This window comes from Dipodomys merriami, unplaced genomic scaffold, assembly GCF_024711535.1.
Source record: "Dipodomys merriami isolate MVZ:Mamm:240054 unplaced genomic scaffold, mDipMer1.0.p SCAF_3, whole genome shotgun sequence".
NCBI lineage: Eukaryota > Metazoa > Chordata > Mammalia > Rodentia > Heteromyidae > Dipodomys > Dipodomys merriami.
Window position 1 is genome coordinate 111,729,561 of NW_027204492.1, and position 19,923 is coordinate 111,749,483.

Sequence of the window (19,923 nt, forward strand, 5' to 3'; positions counted from 1 at the left end):
CAACCCCAACTTCTCCCTCCCCACCTCACCCCCCAAGTTGTAAAGTTCGTTTTCAACACAGTGTCTTGTTACAATGGGTCAACCTGCATCCTTGTTTCAGCATTATGTTATTTCCCTTCCCCTCCCCAAGTTAGAAACATATATATATATATATATACAAGATGCAGGGCACCAGAATTAAATACAGTGACAACAGGGGTTATACCATAGAGAGAAGAACATACAAAAGAAACAAAAAAAAATCACATAGTACATTAAAAACCACATCGACAAAGAATAAAAACCTCTCCCACTTTTAAGAGACAATGAGTAATTATTATGCCAATATCCTCCTTTTGCCAGGTATCAGTAACTCAAATCTGTAATCCTAACTACTCAAGAGGCAAGACCTGGAGGATTGAGGTTCAAAGCCAGCCTTGACAGAAAAGTTCATGAGAATCTAAAATTAACCAGTAAAAATCTGGGCTGGGGGTATGGCCCAAGTGGTAGGGTGAATTGGTAAGCTGAGCAAGTACTACTGAGTTTAAGCCCTTATATGGAAAAAAAAGATAAGAAAAAAGAATAATAGAAAAGGCAATATCCTCTTTTTTATCAGTTGTGGGGCTTGAACTCAGGGACTGAGCACTTTCCCTGAGCCTCTTTATGCTCAAGGCTAGCACTCTACCACTTGAGCCACAGTGTTACTTCTAGTTTTTGAGTGGTTAATTAAGAGATAAAAATCTCACAGGGATTTTCCTGCCTGGGCTGACATTGAACCACTATTCTCAGATCTCAGCCTCCTGAGTAGTTAGGATTACAGGCTTGAGCCACTGGCACCCGGCTAATATCCTTTTTAAACAGACAATGGTTTGGCTCTGATACTTTCCTGTATGTGCTACCATTTGTTCTTAAACAGTATGTCATCCTAGTTACTGTTTTTATATGCTAGTCTCTGTCTCCCTAAAGTACCTGATATGAAATGAAATGACCTAAAAGAAGAAATTTTGACAATTATTTCATTTATATTTTTAATAGTTCTGGCACTGGCACTAGTTGCTCATGCCTGTAATCCTAGCTACTCAGGAGGCTGCGATCTGGAGGGTCTCAGTTCAAAGTCATCGGGGTACACAACTCAAAGAGGCTCTTATCTCCAATTAACCATCAAAAAAACAGAAGGGCAAGTGTGGCTCAAATGGCAGACCACCAGCCCTCAGTGAAAAAGTCAAACAAGAACTGAGGCCCTGAGTTCAAGTCCTAGTATTTGGCAACAAAAGAAAAAAAATTGTTCTGGCTAATAATCTAGTAACAGGAAAAAGGTTATAAGAATTTTGTCTTATCTTAGCCGGGAGCTGGTGGCTCATGCCTGTAATCCTAGCTACTCAGGAGGCTGAGATCTGAGGATCGCGGTTCAAAGCCAGCCCAGGCAGGAAAGACTGTGAGACTCCTATCTCCAATAAACCACCAGAAAACCGGAAGTGGCGCTGTAGCTCAAGTGGTAGAGCGCTCGCCTTGAGCTGAAGAGCTGAGGGACAGCACCCAGGCCCAGAGTTCAAGCCCCACGACTGACAAAAAAAAAAAAAAAAAGAATTTTGTCTTATCTTTAGCCTTAGTGATAATTACCTCTGAAATTTAGAAAAAAAAATCTTCAAAATAACTTTTCCCAAAAAGTGAAATTATATTCAGAGTTTTAAAAAAATCCCCCACTTATCACAGCTCTGTGCCTATAGCTGACACTCTACCACTTGAGCCAGGCCTACATGTTCAAATTTTTGCTGATTAACTGGAGATAAGAATCTCATAGATTTGTCTGCTTTAAACCTCTGTCCTCAGATCTCAGCCTCCTGAGTTGCTAGGATTGTAGGTATGAGTCACCAGCTCCCAGCTCCAAAACTGTTTTTTCTACTTTAATCATAATCTGCTTCCACAAGAGCATTGCTTACTAGACTCCAATGTTTTTTTTTTCCTGAATAACATAGAATCAGTGTTATATAGAACTATTCCTCTTAATGTTGTTTTTGGTTGTTGTTGTGGTGGTGGGGGTTTTGTGGGTTGTTGTTGTTTTGTTTTGTTTTGTTGCCGGCTGTGGGGCTTGTACTCTGGCCATCGGTGCTGACCCTGAGTTCTTCAGCTCAAGGCTAGCATTGTACCACTTGAGCCACGGCACCACTTCCGGTCTTTTCTGTTTATGTGGTGCTAAGGAGTCAAACCCAGGGCTTCATGCATACTAAGCAAGCACTCTACCACTGAGCCACATTCCCAGTCCCTCCTCTTAATGTTTAAGAATTATCTATCATTGAACTGGGAATGTGGCTCAGTGGTAGAGTGCTTACCTAACACTCATGAAGCCCTGGGTTTGATTCCTCAGCACCACATGAAGAGAAAAGGCTGGAAGTGATGCCGTGGCTCAAGTGGTAGAGCACTAGCCTTAGTACTGAGAGGCTCAGGGACAGTGCCCAGGCCCTGAGTTCAAGCCCCAGGACTGGCCAAAAAAAGTATTACCTATCATTAAAGTGAAATGTGCCCAGCATCCCCAAAGACTAAGATGCCATTCTAAAGAATATGCATAGGCATCTATGTTTAATTCATTATGTCAAATATATATTTTGTCACTTGGAGGTAGACATTTTGTTTAGATATCTTTCAGATATTTCTTACACAAAAAACTTGAGGTATAAAAAGCATTTGCAATGAAATCTAAGAGCCATTAGAGCAGAGATTTGAGTTTGATTTACTGCTATAACATCATCAGTTAGGACAGGACTTGCCACTCAACAGAAACTTACATGGGTCGAACTAAACCTGATTCCCACTATACCACATGACTTCTAGTAAAATGTTGGCTTCTGGATAGGCATAAAATACTTTACAGCCTGGGGAAACATCGTTAATATTTGTAGTCTTGAAATATAAAATATTTTATATATTTTTTAAATATAAAAAACCACTTATTTTATATATTCCTTTTCTAGTATAAAAGCCTTTTCATTCAACTACTTTCTATCTACTGCTAGAATCCTGCTTTCAAATAAATCAGCACATGAAAATGAATATTGTATAAATACATAAAAAATAACTTTCAATAGCTTCTTGTGAAGCTTTAAAATATAATGTAAGATGGCAATGAGAATATAAAAATGTGCCCAACATCATATATCTTTAGGGAATTAACAAATTAATACAATGGGTTATCAGTATCCATATATTACATTGGCAAAAATCCAAAACCTTTAACAATACCAAATGCTGACAAGGAGGTAGAGTAACAGAAACTCTCATTCACTGCTGAAGGTACAGACATTTTAGAAGACTGAAAATTAGATCTGCTGTTACCATAGCATCTAGCAATATACCCCTTGCTATTTACCCCATGACTCCAAATGTGTGGACAAAGCTGCACACAGATGTCTACAACAGCAATATCCACAACTGTCAAAAACTTAGAAGCAACCAAGATTTCCTTCAGCAGGGAAACGAATAAAGGAATACAACCAGACAATGGACTCAGTTCTAAAAAGAAATGAGCCCCAAACTATGAAAAGATTCCTAAATGCCTATTTCTAAGTGAAAGGAGCCTATTGAAAAAGGCAATATACTGGATAATGCCAAATATATAACATTCTTTAAAAGGCAAATCTCTGGAGACAGTAAAAATATCAGTGGTTTGCAGGAAGGGAAGGATGTCTCACTGGAACATGGGATTGTTAAAGCAGGAAAGTTATTTTGTATGATACGACAATGCTGGATATATGGCATACATTCATCCAAGCCCATAGAGTAAAACAACAACAAAAGTGATTTCTAATGGAAATTCTGGTCTCTGGCAAGAATGATGTTGTCAATGTAGGTTCATCAACACTAGCAAACATACCTCTCTGGTGCCAGATATTGATGGTAGGGGAGACTATGCATGTGGGTAGTACAGGATAAATACAGTATTCTCTCCTCAATGCTCCCCTGAATCTAAAACTACCCTGAGAAAACAGTCTATGAAATTGTATGTAGAGTCAGTGGTAGAATGCTTGCTTAGTATAAGTCTTAGGGTTGAAACCCCAGCACCAAGAAAAATCTTATATATAAATGTGTGCACCTGCATGTATATGTGTTGTGTTAACCTGTTGTTGGTATAACAGAATACCAAATATGCTTGTCTTGGAGGTACCGGTCTATGTCCTACTGATCTCATTGCTTTGGGCCTCAAAGGGACATGCCAGATGGCAATGGTAGAGAGCACTTGAGAGAGCAGAGACACCACTTCACAGCCAGGAAGCAAAAGAGATGGAAGAGGTTAAGTCTTACAATACCCTTCAAATCCAAACTTTCAATGACATAAGGGCCTCCCACTAAGCTCAACCTCCAGGTTCTACCAACAGCCCCACGATGGAATGCTTATCATATGTTGAGACCATATTAATAACTTATAAGGGTATATAAATAATTATATATCAACTGGAGAAAAACACTAAGATAGCTGGGCACCAGTGGCTCACGCCTGTAATCCTAGCTACTCAGGAGGCTGAGATCTGAGGATTGCAGTTCAAAGCCAGCCTGAGAAGGAAAGTCCATGGTCCATGAGACTCTTATCTCCAATAAACCACCAGAAAACTGGAAGTGGTGCTGTAGCTCAAGTGGTAGAACTTGAGCTGAAGAGCTGAGGGACAGAGCCCAGGCCCAGAGTTCAAGCCCCACAATGGACAAAAAAAAAAAAACCCTAAGATAATTTTGTAGGTTCATTTCTATAACAAATAATATTAAAAAGTTTAAAACTCTAAGCTAATTTCATACGTTCACTTCTGTAACAGATACTCTGGGGGCTGGGAAGGTGGCTCAGTGGTAGAGTGCTTGCCTTGCATGCCTGAGACCCTGGGTTCGATTCCTCAGCACCACATAAGCAAAAAAAGAAAAAAGCTGGAAGTGGTGCTTTGGCTCAAGTGGTAGAGTGCTAGCCTTGAGCTGAATTGCTGAGGAACAGTGCCCAGTCCCAGAGTTCAGGCCCCACGACCGGACCTCCCCCCAAAAAAACAGATATTCTGGTTTATTTTAGACATAAGAAGATATTAAAGTATTTTATTTTTTAAAGTATGTTTAAAAGTATTTTAAAGACTTTTATTACCACCTATTAGTTGTATAAGGAAGTTTTCATTGTGATATTTCCATATGTGAATACAAAGTACCCTGATCAAACTCATCCACTCCATCACTCACCTCATTCCCTCCCTTTTCTCAAAACACAGATCATTTGGGGAGGGGAAGGGAAATATCAAAATGCTGAAACAAAGATACAAGTTGACCATTATAACAATGACACGTACAAGACACTATGTTGAAAACAAACTTTACAACTTGGGGGGCGGGGAGTTGGGGAGTGAAGGGATAATCATAGGGGAAAAACCAAGGCAGGGGTAACAATGCTTGATAGGAAATGTACTCATTACCTTATTTATGTAACTGTAACCCCTTTGTACAATATCTTTACAATAAAACAATTTTTAAAAAAAGAAACTTAAGATCATAAGACAAACACAGATCATGGTTCTACTTACATACATGCATATGATACTTCAACCATGTTCACCCTTGTTCACTCTCTAGGATATTTACTCTGGTAAGATTTTAAGAATCTCACCTTTCCTGGTACATTATTGTAATCTTGTTTATTAAGACTGGGGGGGGGGGATCTTACTGTTACCATAGAAACCACCAATGTTGGTTAATGTCTCCATGATTTGAGCAGTTATACCTGTTGAGCCACTTAAATCTAAACTTACAAGTTCCTGTTTAACCAGGTAAGAGAGCATTTTTCTATACTTGTTTTAAAGACTAACTAATATACTGATGGAATCATGCAAATTAAGGTGGACAAAACATACACAACACCAGCTGAACCATCTCCAAAGTAACGAATAAAAATTAGGTGGCTGGGTTGAGCACAAGATTGCTCATGCCTGTAATCCTAGATACTCAGGAGGCTGAGATCTGAAAATTGCAGTTCGAAGCCAGCCAGGGCAGGAAAGCCTATGAGACTCTTATCTTCAATTAACCACTAAAAAGCAAGAAGTGGAGCTTTGGCTCAAGTGGCAAAGCCCTAGTGTTGAACAAAATTCTCAGGGACAGAGCCCAGGCCATGAGCTCAAGCCCTAGGACAGGCAAAAAGAAGAACTAGGTGACTGCCAGTTACTGACTTTGAATGCCTTAAAATTGCCTTTCCCTGTCTGGTATGCCTTTAATTTTTATTTTCATCTGTACCAAGAAGATTGGGTTATTTTAATTTTGTTAGGCTAAAGAGTTTTGCTTCACTGTACTCTGGCTGCAAGCTCTGAGATATTCACTCTAAGCAATCCTCTAGGAAAGTTCCCTTTGCAAGCAACCGAAGCAGCCTTTTGCATGCAATATTCAACTGGAGAATATTATGTCATCTGTACAAAGGCACTGTGGGTTCTTTATTTTTTTAGACTACAGAATATTTAAATTTTGTTTTTCTTAGATTTACCAAGGACACAAGGAGCTAATCTAGCATGGGTTATAACTCAAGGAAAGTCCCTCCCCAAATCCTGTAGATATTAGCTAGTGTGTCCACAACCTCTTATCACACTTGAGGCATTACTGACAACAAAATATGCTCTAGCAGGGCACTGTTGGCTCACGCCTGGAATGCTAGCTACTCAGGAGGCTGAGAGCTGAGGATCATGGTTCAAACTCATTCCGGGCAGGAAAGTCTGTGAGACTCTTATATCCAATAAACCATTTGAGCTGTGACTCAAGTGGTAGAGCTCTAGCCTTGAGCTGAAGAGCTGAGGGACAGCGCCCAGGCCCAGAGTTCAAGCCCCACGACCAACAACAACAAAAAAAAAGCCCCAACAGTGCCCAGACCTAACCTACCTGCTGGGTAGTCTCAGTCACTTCAATAAATTTATAATGCCTGGAAAGGAGCTGGGAAGTTGGCTCAGTGGTAGAGCGCTTGCCTTGCATGCCTGAGGCCCTGGGTTCGATTCCTCAGCACCACATAAGTAAAAAGAAAAAAGCCCGAAGTGGTGCTGTGGCTCAAGTGGTAGAGTGCTAGTCTTGAGCTGAAGAGCTGAGGGACAGCGCCCAGGCCCAGAGTTCAGGCCCCACGACTGGACCCCCCCAAAAAAAATTAAAAAAATATATATATAATGCTTGGAAATATTCTGAGGGCATCATTTAATAGCCATGGTTTGTGTTTTGGAAATGGACTTCCTTTTTATCTGGTCCACCTGAACTGCTTAACTGCAGTGACAGAACTGTCTGCATGATCATGGGACTTCTTTGGAGACAAACATCTATGCTGAATTCAATGAATACTAATTATATTTTCAGAAATCTTAAATTTGAAGAGGTGAAACAAATGACAGAGTAGCTAAACCTATGCTCATAAACACATGGGCATATGCACACTCTGGCTGTACAAAACACAGTCTGGGGCAACAAAAGAAAAATTACAAACACAATGGTAGTGCAAGTGAACCGTAAAACCCTCAATACTCCTTTGAAAGTAGATTTTTTAAATGTCACTAATACTTTAACTTCCACTGGCATTGAAACTTTCATCTTACTGCTTTTGAGAGAAAAGCTTCCTTCCATATTTCAGACCTGCTATTATTAATCTTATCATCATTTAGTGCCATGACATCAAGTGAGAAAAGGTTTCTCCAAGCTTTAAGGAACAAAACAAAAAACAGCACCAGCTGTGGATCATCTCCTCCTCTTTTTCCAGTTATGGAACAGATAAAAAGAAGTAGCTATGATGCCCCGGATTTTTCAACTCTAGGTCAAGTTCAAGTAATGGTCAAATGAAAAAAACAACAGCTATCTCCTTTGATAGACACCGGGGTCCACTCCTAGCCCCAAATGGGGAACTTGGCTTTGGCTTGACCTATGTCCTGAGTCTTTGCTCTGCAAGTTGTCCAGGCAAGGGTTCCAGTTCAATGCTAATAATCAGAAATACAAGTGAGCCAATATATATAATATATATAGTAGATACGCATTTATCACAAAACATGGAAGATAACATGTAGCTCAGGGCACACATACACACACACATATGCGGACACACACAAACACACAACACACACACTTCAATTTGTTCAAACCTAGGGAGGGGCAGAAGCGGGGAACAGAGGTTAAATCAGACACCAGCCAAGACAAACATCACTTGCAGAACAGAGCAAACTTTGAGTCTGGGTGGCTGCAGAACCCCAGAAATGGTCGCGGGGGGGGGGGGGGGGAGAACGGGAAGGAAAGGAGTGTGAGTTTCTGGAGAGCAAAGACAAGAGCTCACCCGGCACTGGTTAAAGAGCTGAGCTGTGGAGGCTCGGGTCCCCAGGGACTAGGGCGTCGCCGCCATCCCCAAGACCTGACTGTGGCCTCCAGATCCCTGGAGGCCGTCCTGTCACCCCATTCACACCATATGTCCTCTCCCCCCCCCACACACACACACCCAATCCCCACAGATCTGCAGGAACTGGGAACACAGGCACATACCTGGTGCAGTGTCTCAGAGGGCAACTGTGACGCCCGGAACAGATCGGCCACCGGACCAGTGGCCGCACTGGCAGCTCCAGGGGCGACCCTGGCGGCCTCAGGGGGCCCGGGGAGTGTGCCCCCACTAGCGACGCCCGTGCAGCGCGCGAACAGCTCGGAGTAACATTGCTGCTCGCCTTCGCTCAGCAGCAAGGGCGGCCCAGAACCACCGCCTCCGCCCGCCGCCGCCTCCATGGGCTTTCCAAGGAGTCCTGCTGAGGCACTGTCCCCAGCGAAGGTGCCACCGCCTCTGTCACAATCACCGCCACCGCCTGGGCCTGAGCCGTCACCGCCTCCACGCCCCGCAGCTGCCGCGAGGCGGCTTCCTCCCGGTGCGCAGCAGCCCCGCCCCCCGGGCTTGAATGTTGTGCCTCCGCTGCGCGGCACATGGAGACAGGCGCGGCAAAGACCAATCACAACCTAGAATCCCACCAAGGCCCCGCCCTCCACGCGCCTGCCTCTCCCCGCCCCGCCCCTCTCCAGGTAACTCCACGCACCACCTGCCCACAGTCTTGTCTCCTGCTTGGCAGGAGAGGGCCAGGTTTGGAAGGGCAAGGGCTGGTGCCACCCCAAGCCCACTTTACCCCAGAGGGGCATTTTAGCTCTCCGCCCTGACCAGGAAGGGAGCTTCTAGACCTACCTGAAAGAATAATGCTTCTCACAGGGTGGGGAAAATGGTGATATTTTCTCCCTGTGAGACTGGAGCAGGTGCCTTGAGCTTACCACACCATGCTACGCGCTATGCGCTTTCCAGAAAAAGCAAGGCAGGGGAAGTTAGCTTTCCTCCCTCTGTTGGTAGTTGTGTCCTAACAAGCTGGAGAACAAAGATAATTATATCAATGGAGTCCCAGAGTCTCCCCTAAAGCTTTGAGGAGGATGTGGTTAGGCCACTTACTTTCTCTGACATAACTCAAATCTAGAGTAGGGTGCCACTGGCTCATGCTTGTAATCCTAGCTACTCAGAAGGCTGAGATCTGAGGATCACAATAGGCTGAGATCAGAAGAATATGACTCAAAGCCCATCCAGGCAGGAAGGTCCATGAGATTCTTATCTACACTTACCAACCATCACCTGGTACTTTGTAGCAGATTTACATGGTAGAGCCCAAAAATACAGACTTCAATAAGAGAGGGTTAGTGTGACTTTGTCATTCAAAATTCAGTGTGTTTCAGTATTGCTTACCTTCTTTTCTTTTCTTTTTTTGGGGGGGTTCAGTCGTGGGGCCTGAACTCTGGGCCTGGGCGCTGTCCCTCAGCTCTTCAGCTCAAGGCTAGCACTCTACCACTTGAGCCACAGCGCCACTTCCGGCTTTTTTCTTTTTGCTTATGTGGTGCTGAGGAATCGAACCCAGGGCCTCAGGCATGCAAGGCAAGCGCTCTACCACTAAGCCACTTTCCCAGCCCCTGCTTATCTTCTAATAGTCTCTCTCCCTCTACACTCCTTCTCATCTGGTCAGAGTCTTCTATGTGTTTACATTTATGCTTACTTTTTAGGTCTGCCATCCACATATGACAGAAAACATGCAACCATTGTCCTCTTAAATCTGACTTACTTCACTTCACATGATGAACTTCACATCCATCCATGTACCTGCAGGCAACACAATTTCATTTCTTCTATATGACTGAATAATACTCCATGTATATACTACATGTCTTAGTTCGCTCATTGCTTATTACACATCTGGGCTAGTTCTATAACTTGGCTATTGTGAATAGTGCTGCAATGAACATGGGTGTATAAGTGCCTCTATTATATCCTGACTCAAAGTCTTTCAGAGATATTTCCATGAGTGGTATTTGAAGATAAATGCTAGTTCTATTTTTAGTTTTTTAGGACTCTTCAAATTGCCTTCCACAGTGGTTAAACTACAGTGGATGAGTCCTTTTTCCCCTGAATCCTCTCCAGCACTTGTTGATAGTCTTGAAGATGGTCGTATTTATTGGAGTGAGATGAATGATTTGCATTTTCTTTATGGTCAGGGATGTTGAGCATCTATTTATTCATGTATTTGCATTTTGAATTTGGCTTACCTCCACTGAACATGGTGATCTCCAGTTCCATCTATTTTCCTTCAAATTGTCGTTTCATTCTTCTTTATTGCCTCAATAATATTCCATGAAAGTATATATACATATACCAATTCATGTTTTTGCACATTTTGACTGATCCCAGTGTGACTACTGTAAACAGAGCTACAATAAGCATTATAACATTATTATATTCAAATGAGCTTGCTTGTCATTGGCTATGCTCTAACAATTTTTAAGGAAAAGTCTGGGGAAAAGCCACAGGAAGATAAATGATGCTGGAAATTCCAGCAACGTAACTGCATATGTGCATCTCCCTTTCAAAAATTCTCATTTTAAATGCTCTTGTCCCTAGGAGGCATTGCCAAAATACATTAATCAAGCCTTTCTGGGAAGCAATAAATCAAAGAGGACAAAAGTTGTTCCAAGGTTAAAACATACACATTAGAACTTGCTTTAATAAAAAAAATAGATTTATAGATATGTATTTAACTTCCATAACAGCCAGGAATAGGGGGTACATGCCTGTAATCCCAGCACATGGCTGAGACAGGAGGAATGGGAGTTTCAGAATAGTATGGGCTACATAGGGAGACCCTGTCTCAAAAAGCAAACAACAAGCCAGGCGCCAGTGCCTCACGCCTGTAATCCTAGCTAGTGAGGAGTCCGAGATCTGAGGATCACGGTTCAAAGCCAGCCCCGGCAGAAAAGTCCATGAGACTCTTATCTCCACTAAACCACTAGAAAACCAGAAGTGGCACTGTGGCTCAATCAGTAGAGCGCTCACCTTGAGCTGAAGAGTGCAGAGATAGCGCCCAAGCCCAGAGTTCAAGCCCCACGACCAACAAAAAAAAAAAAAAAAGCAAAAAGCAAACAACAACAAAAACAAAAAGAAAAGTTGTAATCCAAATAGTTTTACTTTAATTAAAAGTAAAAAAGCAAAGGCATCTTAGAAAATACATTTGCTAATGATAACAATACTTTGGTATTATGGTCAACCAAGGGAAAAATGAAGAGGGAAAATCATGAAATGATAAAGACAAAAAGGAAAAGGGAAGAGATACATTAGGAAAAAAATTGCCGGGCACCAGTGGCTGATGCCTGTAATCCCAGCTACTCAGGAGGCTGAGACCTGAGGATCCAGGTTGAAAGCCAGTTGGGGCAGGAAATTCCATGAGACTCTTATCTCCAACAAACCACCAGAAAAACAGAAGTGGCCCTGTGGCTTAAGTGGTAGAGTGCTAGCCTTGAGCTGAAGAGCTGAGGGACAGCACCCAAGCCCAGAGTTCAAGCCCCATGACTGACAAAAAAAAAAAATAATAAGGTCAACTTCAATCTTGGCCAGAGTAATGTTTTACTTTTTGACTCTGAAGGAATGAAATAGAAGACAGGATATATTCCGGAAATATTAGCTACTAAGTAATACAGGCACCTTTGTGGGGAAAATCCTTGATTAATGAACATTAAGAGTCCTTTCCAAGAGGGTTAGTAAGGGGTGAAATGGAGAGGTTGAGTTTGATCCAAGTACATTGTGTGACAGTCATAAAATCACAATGAAAATCCTTTATACAACTGATTTATGCTAAGAAAAATATTTAGCACAGCACACCTATAATCCTAGCTACTCCAGACCATGGTTCAAAGCCAACCTGGGCAGGAAAATCTGTGACACACTTATCTCCAATTAACTACCAAAAAGCCAGAAGTAGAGCTGTAGCTTAAGTGGCACAGCACTAGCCTTCATCACAAAAGATCAGGGACAGTGCCTAGGCCCTGACTTTAAGGCCCAGGACTGGCACAGAAAGTATTTTTTAAGTGTCTTTTCCTTTTTTTCATGCCCAGAGTTATTCTTTTCTACCATCTCTATGATGCTAAACTGAGCAAGCTCAATAGTGTTCTGTCTGCCCTATTGCCACTTTAACCTTGGGGACATGTGTTCCATGAACTTGAGTTAAGCAGGGCCTATAAATGTCTCTGCCATCTTTTCCATTTGTAAAGTATAACCTTAAACTGAACATGCTTGGGATGTTTGCTGGCGGTTCATGCATGTAATCCTAACCATTTAGGAGACTTGAGACTTGAGGATCATGATTCAAAGCCAGACTGGACAGGAAAGTCCGAGAGACTCTTATTGACAATTAACCACCAAAAAGGCTGAAAGTGAAGGTGTGGTTCAAGTGGTAGAACCCTAGTCTTGAGCACAAAAGCTCAAGTACAGCACTTAGACCCTGAGTTCAAGCCCCGGGACCAGCACAAAAATCAAAACAGCAGCAAGGAATAACTTAGTATTTTTCCTCTCCAAAATCTTGCCATCTCTGTATTTTCCATAGCTGTAATATCTTCTTAGGAAAATGAAAGCCAAGGGACCATTCTTCTCTTCCCAGTTGTAGTTAGGTGTCAGTGAGAATAGCAAGGTTACAAAGTGACCCACTCTACGTGATGGACAACAGATCCTATTTCCTCCTATGACACATGCAAGCGCAAGCGCAAAGTGTAATAGGCCCTAACATGCATTTACTAGTGGGAACTAAAGGGCTTTTCAAAGCACTTTTCTACACATTTCCTCATTGAATCCTCACAGTAAGATGTTGGGGAGAAGACATATTTTTGTCAGTCCTGGGCTTGAACTCAGGGCCTGGACACTGTCCCCAGGCTCTTTTGCTCAAAGCTAGTGCTTTACCACTTTGAGCCACAGCACCACTCTGGATTTTTTTTATTGTGAACATACTGTACAGAGGGGTTACAATTACATGGGCAAGATAAAGTTCTTTTTTTGGGGGGGGGGTCCAGTCATGGGGCCTGAACTCTGGGCCTGGGCGCTGTCCCTCAGCTCTTCAGCTCAAGGCTAGCACTCTACCACTTGAGCCACAGCACCACTTCTGGCTTTTTTCTTTTTGCTTATGTGGTGCTGAGGAATTGAACCCAGGACCTCAGGCATGCAAGGCAAGCGCTCTACCACTGAACCACCTTCCCAGCTGACTCTGGGTTTTTTTGATGGTTAATTGAAAATAAAGGTTTCATGGACTTTCCTGCCTAGGATGGCTTTGAACGTTATGATTCAGATCTCAGGATCCTGAGACCCTAGAATGACAGGCAGGAATCACTAGAGCCTAGTTGGAATATATACACACACACGCGCACACACGCAAGAAGCTTTAGCTTCACTAAGACTACAAATAAAAGACAACTTTTAATTTGGTGCTAAATTGTGTACCTCAGGCTAAGTGCCGTAGAAGTTTAGAAAAAAAGAAAATCAGCCACACACCAGTGGTTCACGCCTGTCATCCTAGCTACTCAGGAGGCTAAGATCTGAGGATCATGGTTCAAAGCCAACCCAAACTTTCCCTGAGACTCTTATCTCCAATAAACTATCAAAAAAAGTCAGAAGTGGAGTTGTGGCTCAACTGATAGAGCACTAGACTTGAGCAAAAGAAGCTCAGGGAGAGCACCTAAGCCCTGAGGTCAAACCCCAGGACCAGTACCCACAAAAAAAGGAAGGAAGGGGCTGGGTGCTGGTGGCTCACACCTGTAATCCTAGCTACTCACGAAGTTGAGATCTGAGGCTCACTGTTCAAAGCCAGCCCAGGCAGGAAAGTCCATGAGACTCTTATCTCCAATGAACCACCAGAAAACCAGAAGTGGTGCTGTGGCTCAAGTGGTAGAGCGCTCGCCTTGAGCTGAAGCACTCAGGGACAGTGTCCAGGCCCAGAGTTCAAGCCCCACAACCAACAAAAAAAGGAAGGAAAAAAGGAAGGGGGAGCAAAGAAAAAGGAAGGAAAAAGAGAGAAAGAGGGAGAGGGAGGGAGGGAGAAAAAAAGAAAGGAGAAAGGAAAGAAAAAAGAAAATACATGAATCACAGCTCACATAGAATGGCTCTACAAGAGGCTGGAATGGGTATGGACTGTGACTGGGTTGAACTGAGAAAGACTATGCGAGAAGAAGGAGCCCCAGACACAGTGAATGATGAACCCCAGCTTGGGTCAGGTAGGAGGGCAGCCTTTGACGATTCCAGCATGCAAGAGAGAAGCTGTTCAACAAATTGACACCGCCAGAACGGTAATGCTGAAAGCCAGGACACAGCAAAAAGAAAAGAAAACAACATTTACAAAAATGTTTTACTGGCCAGGAAGGGAGCTCAGTAGTAGAGTGCTTGCTTCACATGCATGAGGCCCTGGGTTCGATTCCTCAGCACCACATAAACAAAAAATGCTAGAAGTGGCTCTGTGGCTCAAGTGGTAGAGCATTTGCCTTGAGCAGAAGAGCTGAGGGGCAGCACCCAGGCCCAGAGTTCAAGCTCCATGACTGACAAAATAAATAAATAAATAAATAAATAAAGTTTTACTAAGAAATGCCAAGTACTGCTCTTTATTTCTTTTTTTTTGGGGGGGGGTGTCCGATCGTGGGGCCTGAACTCTGGGCCTGGGCGCTGTCCCTCAGCTCTTCAGCTCAAGGCTAGCGCTCTACCACTTGAGCTACAGCGCCACTTCCGGCTTTTTTTTTTCTGCTTATGTGGTGCTGAGGAATCGATCCCAGGGCCTCATGCATGCAAGGCAAGCGCTCTACCACTGAGCCACCTTCCCAGCCCCACTTTATTTCTACAACATACAATTTCTGCATATGGAAAAGTTATCAAAGAAATGCTGGAGAGAAATACTGATAAGAGTATAGAAACTAAAAACAAAGTCTTTAAGACTCATAGTAAATAAGAACCTTTTAGAAGAGAATTTCCTCATACTTCTGTAATTCTACATTAACACACTCATTTTGGCTCCACACTGATCAGAGAAGCCAAAATATTCTTTATGCTTTTTCCCTGTATTTTTTTTCTTGGTGCCAGTACTGGGGTTTAAACTCAAGGCCTCAAGCTCTTGCTCAGCTATTTCTGCTCAAGAGTGGTATTCTATCACTTAAGCCACACCTCCACTACTGGCTTTTTGCTAGTTAATGGGAGATAAGAGTTTCCAGATTGCCTTCCCAGGCTGACTTTAGTGATCCTTAGATCTCAGCCTCCTGAGTAGCTAGGATCATAAACAGGAGGCCACCAGCAACTAGCTTCCTATTTCTTAAAGAGCTAAGAAAATATTCTTAGGTATTCAGTACTTCAGTCATCACAGAGTTGAGTAAGGATTATGATGAGTTAAACTGACATGATCCCAAAAACCAAATTTTCTAAAACACTTTATGTTTCTGGAAAATGATACATTCACAGAATGAGTAAGCTAACTGCTATAACAAAACAATCCCCCAAATCCAAATGGGTTAACCAACATTTTCCTTGTTCATGCCATAGTCTAATGTGGATCAGTGGACAGACATTTGGAGTTCATTCAAGAACACTATCTACCAGTACCTCCATCCCCTAGGACCTCAGAATCTTCCACTAAATTCTCTACATCTAGAAAAAGAAACCGAGGGAGAACTCAGCAAAGAAAGAGAAGTCTTAGAAGACTGCTTTATATACAGGTGGGCTTATAGGCCAGGCTCAGAGGAGACAAATGTCTTCTCCCTACTTTCCACTGGTTAGAAACAGATTATTTATGGCTGCATCATACTGAAAGGAAGGTTGAGAAATGTAGTCATGCTGCATCCCCAGAAAGAAAAATTTGAAATTAATACAATCTACGGTTGGCATGTCGGCTCACTGCCAAGATTGATTTTAGCAGAATATTTACCATGGGTGAGTGTTATCTGTTAATGGCCCACAGCTGCTCCCTTTGCACACTTAATCTGCAAAATAAAAGCCACTTCTGGGAGGGTACACTTCCATATACCTTGCCACTGCACAAAGAGCCCATAGGAAATGACTTACTAACATTAGGGGGGCAAGTCCAGCATGTACTAGGCCCTGGTAGCTCACGCCTGTAATCCTAGCTACTCACGAGGCTGCAATCTGAGAAGCAAAGTTCAAGCCAGCCCAGGCAGGAAAATCTGTGACTCTTATCTCCAATGAACCACCAAATATCTGGAAGTGGATCTGTGGTTCAAGTTGCAGAGCAGTAGCCTGGAGCAAAAATAAGTAAATAAATAAAAATAAAAAACACTATGTTGAAAACGAACTTTACAATTTCGGCGGGGGAGGGGGTAGTTGTGGAGGTGGAGGGAAGGGATGGTAGAGGGAAAAACAAAGGAGGAGGCAACAATGCCCTATAGGAAATGTACTCATTACCTTGCTCGTGTAACTGTAACCCCTCTGTACAGCATTATTACAATAGAAAAAATTTTTAAATAAAACAAAAAAATTAAAATTAAAAAAAAAATCTCAGGACGGATAGCACCCAGGCCCTGAGTTCAAACCCCAGGACCAGCACAAACATAAAATAACATTCAGCATCTTGGACTATTTAGGAATTAAAAGGAGGCCAACAGGACAGGCAGAATGGGAGACAAGATAGAATAATGGGGGAGTGAGTACAATTAAAGTATATTATAGACATGTATGAAAAAGGTATCAAATTGTGAAAAATAAAACAAGGGGGCACGGGGAGTCCAACCTCAAAGTACCACCAACCAACCCTTTCATACTAATTATATTCCAGTGGGATCGGGCTAATGCAAGTCTCCAGCTGAGACCATTTCTTTGTCCCATGCTTTCTCCAGCCCCATTCTGCTTCTTTCATGCTCTTTCTCCTGAGAGCTCTCTCCCATCAAAACACTTACACAAAAGTCTCCATCTCTATTTCAGCTCCCAGAGAACCCAGCCTAAGCCAAGATTTTCTATCAGAGAGTAATACGACCGCCATCTCACAGAAAAACCATGTACAGCCCAAGCCAATCTGTAAATAACTTTCTGCAGAGACTAGATAGTCTTGTACTCAATAACAAAGACTTCTACCCCAGGACAATAGACAGATTTCTTTTATAGTGAACTTAGATTATGGTCTCACTCTCTTTTGTTTCCTTCTTCCTTCTTTGATCAAGTTGATATAGTTACTGAGTCATCTGGGATTTCACTCTCAGCCTTGCAAGGCCAGAAATATGTTTATCACTATAATTTTGGTGGTGTCACAACCCATAGGAGAGCGCAAGTACATAAAATCACAATTCTATGTAACTTTTTTTGTTATTGATATTCCTTTATTAGGACTCATGTAAATACTTTATGCATTTTTTACTAAGAGACTTTGGGATTACAATATGAATACTAGGATTTCATGCTAATTCTATACAGTCATATGTACACATCAAACGATGTGTACTGAAATACCTTCTTTGATAAAATGTACAGTTTTGTTAATAGTCAAATCATCTAAGTAACTTATTTATATCAACAGTGATTCCTGTGCTATGAGCTCTAACTTTTGTGTATCTATCATTCCTTTTTGGTTTCTGTAAGTTCCCGCTGGAAAGGAATTTTAAATAAGGAAAATGTTTCTTACAGAACTATACAAACAAGTAATGGAAATAAACAGGTTCAGTAAGGACAATATGATCCGAACACCCATTTTCATGGTCAGGCATATTTTCAAGTAGCATTTTGAGGTCATGAAACATGTTCTAGTCATCTGATAATAAATTGTTGCTTATTTAAATCAAAAGTGGTAACTGAAGAAAAAGTTCTAGATAGAGCAATGTCTAAGATTTCCTCTCGGAAAAGTGCCAGACCCAACAAGGTGGGTTCATTTTGATATGTCCTCTTATGCATACAAGGTATCTTGATCAGACTCACCTCCTCCATCACCTTCCTTCCCTTCCATACTTCCCAAATTATTCTAAAAGTTTTATCGTTCCATTTTCACATATGTACATAAAATACATTGACCATATTCACTGTCCTTCATCTCCTCCACTCCCTCCCTCCCACTAACATCCAAATGGTGAATTTTTTAATGTTAAATGAATGTGATCACAATAAAAAAGGCCTCACATTCAATCTCCAGCATCAAAAATTGAACAAGGGTGTGGGAGGAATATGTAGGGGAAATAATTAATCGAGTCGATCGATGTTGAAAGTGGGTAATAGGAACATGGGAGTGTATTCTATTATTCTCTTGATTTTTGTGTACATCTAAAATCTCCCAGATTAAGGAAATCTCAAAACATAGTCTGTCCACTGTAAGGAAAACTTGAATATGGACTCAGTATCCAATGCTATTAAAGGATATTATTTGTTTTGAAAATGTGATCATTGTATCATCATTATGAAAAACAACCCTTACCACGTATAGATGTATTCTATATTGGTTATGAGTAAAATGACCTCCTAAATGTGCACTAAAATACTCAAACACAAAAGAAAAAAGATGGAGAGAAGACAGTTTGAAACAAACTACAGAAAACACTGACAAATGTTTCATCTGAGTAATAAGAAGAAAGTATGTTATATTAATCTCTGGAAATATTTTGTTTGAAATTTTCCATAATGAGAATGTTTTAAGTATATCAGTCCTTCCCAATACCTCCATGTATATATATGTACATATATACACATATATATACACATATATATGCCTATCAACTCTCATGAGCACCCCCTTTTGCAGTACTATTTGTTTATTCCAATTGTAAGCCCTCACTGAGATTCTTATATATAAGTGGTCCTGAAATGTGAAATAAAAATGTTAAAGAAAGGGCTGGGAAGTTGGCTCAGTGGTAGAGCGCTTGCCTTGCATGCCTGAGGCCCTGGGTTTGATTCCTCAGCACCACATAAGCAAAAAGAAAAAAGCCGGAAGTGGTGCTATGGCTCAAGTGGTAGAGCACTAGCCTTGAGCTGAAGAGCTGAGGGACAGTGCTCAGGCCCAGAGTTCAGGCTCAACAACCGGACCAAAAAAAAAAAAAATGTTAAAGAAAATAAGATTAAGCCATGCTTTTTTCTTTGAAAATACTGAAATAACTGGCAACTATAGAGATTTCATTTGGGTTTTAGAATGTGACTACATGAGAAAGTTAGCACATCTGGTTGACAATGCCTGCTTTCCTTTTGTACTGGAAAATATAGAAGTGAGTGTTCATTTTGGAGAGGATGTTTATTTCCCATGTGGTGTATTATCTTCATCTGACTCCACCCATTAGATTCTGCCCCTTAACTAATGTGAGAGCCAGAAACAGGAGCACAAGCACAAGCGAAGATTGATTTTTCTTTCTTTCTTTTTTCCAGTTTCAGAACCTCTTGGGGGATATGTGTTTGCAAACATTTTCCATATTAGTCCACATAGCAATTCAGTAACTATGAAAACAATAACATCTGATTTTAAAAAATAAGGAAGTTGCTCACCTCTCTTTTTTTCCCATTTTGGAACCAGAGGACTGTGCTTTTATTGATAGAAAAAGGCCTTAACACACAATGAGGCTTTAATCTGAAGCTCTAGACCATAGAAAAGTTGGAAGCATTTTTGAGTTCATGAAACTTATTCTCAATTTTGACTCCAAGCAGCTGTT

At 41.7% G+C, this 19,923-nt stretch overlaps 1 protein-coding gene across 7 annotated transcripts in view; it reads right to left on the reverse strand.

Annotated features, from left to right (window-relative positions):
• Window positions 1–8,815, reverse strand: part of Reps2 (RALBP1 associated Eps domain containing 2) — a 178,770-nt gene extending 169,955 nt beyond the window's left edge. For 4 of the 7 annotated variants that reach the window (XM_070040802.1, XM_070040799.1, XM_070040801.1 and 1 more), the window contains exon 1: window positions 8,479–8,813. In XM_070040802.1, coding sequence (XP_069896903.1) covers window positions 8,479–8,712 — 234 coding nt within the window. In that variant the 5' untranslated portion in view covers window positions 8,713–8,813. Of the gene's footprint in view, window positions 1–8,478 lie in introns of all 7 variants that reach the window. The other 3 variants (XM_070040804.1, XM_070040800.1, XM_070040803.1) reach the window with 2 other exon arrangements.
• Window positions 8,816–19,923: the final 11,108 nt, after the last annotated feature.